Genomic DNA, 9485 nt, shown 5'->3' with positions numbered 1-9485 from the left:
CATTTGCCTTGCATACAGCCAACTGTTTTCCATACCAAGCACCCCATATGGTTCTCTGAGCCCACCATAAGTGATTCTTGAACACAGAGTTAGGAGCAAGCCCTGAGCAACGTTGGGCACAGCCCAAAAAACAAACATATTACATACTGGAATCAAATGGAATTGATAAAATTGATATGATTATACCAATAAATGCATAGAAAGTATGATTGAACAATATTTGTGATAAGATCTCCTAACAAAATTGGGTAGAAGGAACTTACCTCATAATTCAGAAGTTTTTCAACCCAGTTTTATAAAGTTGTTTAATAATTCATCTTGTGGCTCTCTTTAGAATTTAAAAATCAAGAATATTCTCAGTGTCATTACTTCACTAAAGCATACCTATTTTTCTGTGCCTATAAATTGGTGTAATTGCACTATAATCTCACAGCTGAAAGGTCTTAATATTTGGTAAAATGTGTTAAGTGAGGTATCTGTCCTTTCTGTCCTTTATCTTTGTGAGAAGGTTTTTATATACTGATTTGATTCGTTTAATATGATTTTCCTGCTTTGCGTTTTTTGTTTGATTTATTTTAATAAGTTTAATTTTACTTTCTAATTTATTTCCTATCAATATTTTGCATTGAACTATGACACTTACAGTTTTTTCGATAAATTAAAATCTATAGTTATACCTGTTTTTACCCACTTTAGATTGTTTCTTGTTACTTTCAAGATAAATCAAAAAATTACTTTAAAACCTTTCAGACTTTTGAATTATTGGTTATATGGTCATTTGCTGCTGTTAAAATTGTATATTTTTCTTGTACCCCCTTGGATTTTGTACTATTACTTTTTCTACTTATTGAAGTGAATATAAGTATTATTAACTTTAGGGTTTATTTTTCATTTCAATATGGCTCTTTCATTAATTTTTCTTATGATTTAGTTATTTTCTAATTTTATTTACTTGATCCATGAGTTAAAATTAATGTAAAATATAAACACATAGAAATATTAACATGTGAATATATAGACATTTATGTACATAAATATAAACATTAAAATATGTTTTCTAGCCATAATTTTAATAAATTTTTTATTCAGTACAGTATTTAGTGAACTTAATAAAAGCTATTAAAATAAGTTAAAATTAGCTTTATTTTCTAAGATGCATACATTTATTGCTTCTCAATAGAAAATATTTTCTGAGATTGATTGCTGTGTTCTAAAAACATGCACTATATTTCTGTTATATGTTCAGTAGTATTGATTGTACTGATCAGTTTTTGTCCATCACACTACTCAAGAAAAGGGCGTTAAATATACTTTAAAAATTGTTAAAGTATTACATATTTATTATTTGGACTAGTTAAGAACTGCATTTTAAACTTTTCCATGGCTATTAAATTTTATTGTCATGTGAGAGGGTCAATATGCATCAATAACACTGATGTAGACCTGCTAATTAATTATTAGTAAGACTAGAAAGAATTAATTAATATAAACTAATTTATACTTTACTATCTCTCTGAGTCAGAGAGATAGTACAGGTGGTAAGGTGCTTGCCTTGTATATAGTCAACCTAGATTTACCTGTGGGCTGGAGCGATAGCTGCATTTGCCTTGCATGCAGCCGACCCAGGTTCGATTCCTCTACCCTTCTTGGAGAGCCCAATTAGTTACCGAGAGTATCCTGCCCACATGGCAAAAACTGGAAGCTATCCGTGATGTATTCGATATGCCAAAAGCAGTGACAACAAGCATCACAATGGAGACAAGATACTCTTGGTAGCTTGCTGGGCTCTCTGAGATGGGTGAACGAATCAAATCCGGCTCAGTCGGGTAGGCCATGCGCGAGGTAAATGCCCTACCACTGTGCTATTGCTCCATTACAATAAAAGGAATTGTCAACTGTGTGTAAGCATCAAGCCTCATAGCAACAATTATTGTAAAATGTACCTGAAATATGGACAATAAATGTAGCAATATATTGTTTTATGCATTTGCTTCTCTCAAAACAATAGTTCTTGTATATAGAAATATATGCCAAAACCATGGTAATATATATAGCAATTTTATAAGAGATATTTCTTCCAATTATGTTTATAAGGCTTCTAAGTTAAAATGAATTTCTTTCCTCTGTTATCTCTTAGGATCCAGTAAGAAAACCTGCTAGATTTATGTTTAGCAAAGCAAAGTGCTTAACGTAATTATTGCATGTTCAATCTTTCACTTATGAAATTCTATGGTTTCTTATATAATTATTTATGACTGTTGTGTTATTCATGTTGTCTTTTATCTTTTAGCTAAAGGAATAGCTTGTATCTATTAATTTTCTTAACTTTAATAATTCTGTTTCTGTGATCTGTAATTTTCTCCCACAACCATGTTTCACTCTTTATTTTCTTTACCCAGGTCTTTATTTTTTATTTGGTATAGTTTTTTTTTAACTTTTAAAAAATTTATTTATTTATTTAGCTTTTCTTGAATCACTGCAAGTTACAGTTACAAAACTTTCATGTTTGAGTGTCAATCATGCAATGATGAAACACCTATCCCTCCACCAGTGCACATTCTCCACCACTAATGTCCCCAGCATACCCTTCATATAGTATTGAAATAATTATATTTAATTCAATCTGGATGTAGAATTTAAATACTTAAAGGAACAATATATTTTGATATATTTAATTTCATTGTCTTACTTAGACACTTCACTCTGAGTCACCTTATCTAGTTAGCCAACTTAAATTGATACTCAGGACTGAAATTCTTTAGTTCTCCATACTAAAAATCTGTATAAGACTTGGTTATGTTCTTCTGTCCCAATCAGAATTATGAAATGGACCATCTCTGGGCTTTAAATAATGCCTTTCTCATTCCAAAACACAGTAAATTTACAACCTAAGTTGTTGACATTTTATTCTGACTTGTCCAGTTGTCTCAGAGGAAAAAAATATTTTTATATTATATTTGAGATTCTCTGGTTCTCACAGTTCCTTGTGAGACAATTCCTGATTATCTGTAAGCTATAGCATAAAACCGAGACATCTAAAATTCTACCATGTGCCTAATTTTCTCATCATAGGAATTAAAGACTGAAACTGCAATCCTGCCATTTGTTGGCAAGAAGCCTCAAAAAAAATTATTTGCAGGAATAAAAAACACTAAATTTGCACAAACATATTTTTCTCCAGCAACTAAACTCTGTAACCCCATATTCAAAAAATGAATGGTGAGTTACCTCACCATTTGCATTCTTGCTTTGCTTTTTTTTTTTTGGAGGTCATTTCCAGCAATTCTCAAGGGTTATTTCTGGCTCTGCACTCAGTAATTACTCCTGGTGAAGCTCAGGGGACTAGGGTTTGATCCCTAGTGTTTGAAGGTACATGCGAGGCAAGCACCTTACCTGCTGAACTATCTCTCCTGTCTTAGTTGTATTGTTTTAGATGTATCTTCCTAGTGAGACCTACATTGCCATTCCCTCCCCTAGCGTGTCATTCTCTCTTACTCTGTTCTGCTAATCTATTCTCCAAGGAACCAACTCCATTTAATTGTTTGATTCACTGCCTTGTTTGTCTTTCCTATAATATAAGATAAATTCCATTACGGCACATATGTTTAGCTTCTTATTACCTTAATTCCCAAAGATCTTTGACAGTCTTTGAAATATAGAAATAAATGAACATAACTTTAAGTACATGAATTAATAAAAAAAAGTGAACAAAATTATTAATGGTGTTAAGCCTGTCAAAAAACCAGAGACTTCATCTGAAACATTAAAGAGGAACAAGAGATTAAATAGTATCACATATCCTATATTCAGGTTGATTAAGCCCCTTCATGGAGCAGTCACAATATCAGAAGAGACATAATTCTGCTTTCCCAACTACCTGAATGAATATCAAAATCTGACCATGAACAAGACCCCAAGACTGTTCTATTTGGCCCCTAAGAAGTTCAGGAAACTTCTCATTCTCACAAATAGTTCACCAGGTTTTTGAATTGTGTTTAATTATTTGGTTGTTTTTTGGATATGGCTTTTCTCAGGTTTTACTACCGTCTCTTCACTCAGGGATCACTGCTGATAAGGGACATATGTGGTGTCAGGAATTGAACGCAGGCCCACCACATGCAAGGCTAACACCTTACCCCCATACTATTTCCCCAGGGCCCTGAATTCACCATTGTTTTTTAGTTGTTATTATCTTTCTTTTTTTAATGAATCACCATGAGATAGTTACAGATTTACAAACTTTTGTAATTACGTTTCAGTCATATAATGATCGAGTACCCATCCCTTCACCAGTGCCCATTTTCCACTACCAATGTTCCCAATATCCCTCCCGCCACCCTCCCCACACCCCCCCTCTTACCCCGCCTCTGTGAAAGGCACATTCCCTTTTATTCTTTCTCTCCTTTTGGGTGTTATGGTTTGCAATACCGGTACAAGTTCAGTCCATAGTCTACTTTCAGCACATATCTCCCATCCCAAATGAGCCCTCCAAGCATCATTTACTTGGTAGTCCCTTCTCTATCTCAGGTGCCTTTTCCCCCACATGATAAACACACCAGTTTTTTGTTTGTTTGTTTGTTTATTTATTTTTAATTTTTATTAGTGAGGGCTGAAGTGATAGCACAGCGGTAGGGCGTTTGCCTTGTGTGCAGCCAGCCCGGCCGAGCCGGGTTCAATTCCTCCGCCCCTCTTAGAGAGCCTGGCAAGCTACCGAGAGTATTCAATATGCCAAACACAGTAACAAAAAAATCTCGCAATGGAGACGTTACTGGGCCCACTCGAGCAAATCGATGAAAAACGGGAGGACGGTGTTTGTTTTATTAGTGAAACACCATGAGGTACAGTTGTAGACTTACAAATTTTTGTGCTTGGGTTTCAGCTATACAATGATTGAGCATCCATCCCTTCACCAGTGCCCATTCTCCACCACCACTGATCCCAGAATCCCTCCCACACCCCATCCCCTCATCCCACCCTGCCTCTGTGGCAGGGCACTCCCTTTTGTTCTATCTCTTTTTTGTGGGTGCTGTGGTTTGCAAAAAAGGAATTGAGTGGCAAGCATGTTCAGTCTATAGTCTACTTTCAGCATGCATCTCCCCGAACACACCAGTTTTAATATCACAGAAGTGTCAGACCATGCCATCCTTATATTAAGGGTCTCCACATGGTGACTGGGACTTAAGACCAAGAACCAAAATATAGGTGAAATTACCATCCCTAAAAATAATCTTCCTGCTCCAATTTTATCTCTGGTTGTACATGCTTATTTTCTCTGAATACATATTCGAGCTTAACTACAGTTATCACACTTGTTTTTACTTTGTTATTTATTTATTTATTTTTTTAGGTTTTTTATTTTGAGGCCCACCTGACAGCGCTCAAGGCTTACTCACAGCTCTGGGCTCTTGATCACTCCTGGAAAGCCATAGACCACTTGTGGCGCCTGGGATCAACCTGAGTTGGAGCCACTTGCAATGCAAGTGCCTTCGCTACTGTACTATCACTCTGCTCCTTATACTTGTTTTTAGACAAACTACATTCAAAATGGGTATAGTCATAGAGAATTAGAGGTCTATTTTTAAAAATATGTGAATAAATATTAAAAATATTTCAGTTATTTTTTTCATTGAACCAATACATACTTAACATCTTTAAAGTGACTAAACATGGGTCTCTGATTTGAAATTTGATATCAAAAAGTACACCACTTAGAAGTAAATCTCTACCCGAATGGCATACAACTGATACATTTGGATCACAGACACACAATTTCTTTTCATTGCTATAGTTATATCATATTTTTACAAAGACATATAAAATAACATGCTTCACTAAGAAAATATCTTCCTAGCAAGATGTCTCTTCAGAGCCCCTTTAATCTCATTGTTCCTGAGGCTGTAGATGAGGGGGTTCAGCATGGGGATCACCACCATGTAGAACACAGACACCACCTTGTTCTGGTCAGTTGAGTAACTGGACTTGGGCATCACATAAATGAATGTGACGGTCCCATAAAACAGAGTGACTGCAGTGAGGTGGGAGGTGCAGGTGGAGAAGGCTTTCTGGCGCCCCTCAGTGGAGCGCATCTTCAGGATGGTGATGAGGATGTAGACATAGGAGATGGCTATGATAAACACTGTGGCCAAAATGATGAAGCCAGCAGTAAAGGAGGTCACCACTGCGGGAATACTGGCATCAGAACATGAGAGTTTAATTAAAGGAGCAAAATCACAGAAGAAATGATTCACTTGATTTGGTCCACAGAAGAACAAAGAAAAGAATGAAATAGTGAAGGAAGAAGCATCAAAAATACCACCAATGTAAGCCACTACAAGTAACTGAACACAGACTTGTGTAGACATTTTGTTGAAATACAACAGTGGGTTGCAGATTGCCACAAAGCGATCATAGGCCATGGCAGCCAGAAGGAGACACTCAGCCGACCCAAAGAAAACAGCTGTACCAAGCTGGATGCCACATCCAAGATAGGAAATTGTGTTTTCCTCCACCAAGAAGTTTACAAGCATATTGGGTGTGACAGAAGATGAATAGCCTATGTCAACAAAAGCCAAATGGCTCAGAAAAAAGTACATAGGATGATGGAGTTGAGAAGATACCCTGATAAGAGTGATTGTGCTTAAGTTGCCAGAGATTGTCACCAGATAGATGCAAAAGATGAGCATGAAGAGAATGATTCGAAGAACGGGGTCATCAGTTAAGCCTAGTAAAATGAAACCTGTTACTACTGTGTAGTTTCTGTTCCCCGGGGAATCCATGAGACAATGCAGAGCAGCAGCTACACAGTGAACCTGTGCGACAGTCTTACAGTAAGCTGTAAATTCAATAATTTCACTTTCATTAATAAATATGAGAATTTATCAGAAATGAAGATATTCAAGAATATTTTCATTAAAATATAAACACATTTACATGCAAGAATGAGTCATTTAAATTTTTTTCTTAATTTTTAGCCATTCCTTGCAGTGTTTGAGCACTACTCCTATCTCTGTCCTCAAGAATCGTTCCCGGGGGTTCTCTGGGTCCATATGTTGTGTTTGGGGTCAAATCCGGGTCACACACTTGCAGGGCAAATGCCTTAACCACTATACTATTTCTCTGGCCGTATTTAAAAAATATTTAAACAGAAACTCCAGAAAACCTTCAATCATCTTTTTTTCTTTTAATACAACACAGTTTTCACATGTGCACTAATGTAGCTTTGATGTCACAGAAAACAAGATAAAAATTGTATGTATAATTAAACATATGTATTTACAGAAATACAGTGCCTGACTGTCTCCACCAGGGCCCAACAGCTGAAGACCTGCGGGGCCCAGCCAAGGCCATGCTGGGACCACTCTCCACACACTTGGATGAGCCTCTCGCATAAAAGAACTGGCAGAGGAACCCAGGTGTGTGGGACCCGGGGCTGAGATCTCCAAGCCTGCACGGTTTGGGACTGGACCTGCCAGTAACTAGACAGTTATACCCACCAACTGCCGTGTAACTCCAACAACGGCCAGGATCCAGAGATTATCACACTCAGCTCCCGGCAGAGAACCAGGCAGATTCTTCTAGGCCGCGTGACATCTTATCATCTCATTCCTACTTTGGACAAACTGGCAGGCTACCAAATGTAACCTGCCCACACGGCAGAGTCTGGCAAACTCCCCGTGGAATACCCAATATGCCAAATACCAGTAACAATGATGGGTCTCATTCTCCTAACCCTGAAAAAGCCTTGAATATGGCACTTTAAAAAAAAAAAATCTCAGGGCTAGGACGAAGAAGACGTTACTGGCACCTGCTCGAGGCAATCAACGAACAACAGGGTGGTCGTGATCGTGATTTACAGAAATAGAAGTTTTTTTGGTTAAAACCTTAGCAATGCATAGCATAACACTCACTAGTATGCATAAGAAGAATGTTAATATATGCATTTCACAATAATAATACTACATAAAAATAAAAAATAATACTATGTAATTATTATATACACAATACTAAAAATAATACTATATATAATACTATATACAAATAAGGATACATATAAAAATAAGGATATAAAAATAAGAATATATAAAATAAGGATACATATTACTGCAGAATACTATATAAAAATAAGGATACATATTACTGCATAAGACCGTGAGTGGATGCAGAGACCTTTAAATCTCACTAGTATGCATAAGGAGAAGAATGTTAATATGTACATTTCCCAATATCTATCAATATTATTTTTCAAAAGTTCTAATTAAAATGGCTCTTGAAAATAATTATCCAGAAAATTCTCCAGAAAAAAATTTTCCAGAAAATATTCTCCAGAAAATTTCACTTACCAAATTCACTTGCCAAATTCTTCAAATCACAAATCACAAATCATCCTGTTATTCGTCGATTGCCTCGAGCAGGCCCCAGTAACGTCTCCTTCATCCTAGCCCTGAGATTATATTCAAGGCTCTTTAGGAGAATGAGACCTATCATTGTTACTGGTATTTGGCATATTGGGTACGCCACGGGGAGTTTGCCAGACTCTGCCCTGTGGGCAGGCTACATTCAGTAACCTGCCAGTTTGTCCAAAAATTCTTACCAAATAATAATCAAATGGTTAAACTATATGGGCAGTTATACAGACATGCATCTATTTGTATGTATCCTCTTTATTATCATGTAATCATGTTAATTCATATTATTTTATGGTGAAGAAAATGAATCAAAGAGGTCATTTAACTCATACAAGAGCACATAAAAAGCTACAGAGTTCTGATTTCTGAACCCTAGAAAGTCTCATAGTCTAGTCCTTTACTAGTATAAGAAAATAATACTACCATATAAAAATAAAGATACATATTACTGCAACTGACAGTGGGTGGATGCAGAGTCACCTTTAAGTCTCACTTGTATGTGTAAGGAGAAGAATGTTAATATATGCATTTCATGATATCTATCAAATAAGATTATTTTTCAAAAGGTCTAATTGAAATGGCTCTTGATGCTAATCCAGAAAATAATTTCACTAAAGTAATTAATAAAGTCATTTCCTGAAAACTATTGGATTTTTAAAACTTTGTAGTTTTAAACAAATTAATACTTTATCAAGAATTTAAAAGCAGTATATATTGATATTTCACTATTTTTAAGTAATAACTGCAAAATTAATGACTAATAATAAAACAATTGAAAATGAATCATTATTTTAACAATGTTTATAACTCATAAAAATAGGGCTGGAGCGATAGCACAGCGGGTAGGGCGTTTGCCTTGCATACAGCCAACATGGCCGACCTGAGTTCAATTCCTCCGCCCCTCTCGGAGAGCCCGGCAAGCTACCGAGAGTATTTGATATGCCAGACACAGTAACAACAAAGTCTCCAATGAAGACGTTACTGGGCCCGCTCGAGCAAATCGATGATCAACGGGAGGGCCTTTACTTTACTTTACTTTTCCTTTATAACTCATAAAAGGAACTAATATTAATTTCAAAA

The 9485-nt window shown here is 36.1% G+C and overlaps 1 protein-coding gene across 1 annotated transcript; it reads right to left on the bottom strand.

Moving 5' to 3' along the window:
- Positions 1–5831: 5831 nt before the first annotated feature.
- LOC130025211 (olfactory receptor 502-like) lies at positions 5832–6776 on the bottom strand. The gene has a single exon (XM_056116155.1). The coding sequence runs from the start codon at positions 6774–6776 to the stop codon at positions 5832–5834; it is 945 nt and encodes a 314-aa protein (XP_055972130.1).
- Between the last annotated feature and the right edge of the window lie 2709 nt (positions 6777–9485).

The sequence above is a fragment of the Sorex fumeus genome, unplaced genomic scaffold, assembly GCF_029834395.1.
Source record: "Sorex fumeus unplaced genomic scaffold, SorFum_2.1 ptg000030l, whole genome shotgun sequence".
Classification (NCBI taxonomy): Eukaryota; Metazoa; Chordata; class Mammalia; order Eulipotyphla; family Soricidae; genus Sorex; species Sorex fumeus.
The sequence above is the reverse complement of the archived record's forward strand: the minus strand, read 5'-3'. Positions and strand labels throughout refer to the sequence as shown.

What these genes read in the sequence shown, in the direction of transcription:
- LOC130025211 (XM_056116155.1), bottom strand. Translation starts at nt 6,776, where the DNA reads ATGGATTCCCCGGGGAACAGAAACTACACAGTAGTAACAGGTTTCATT.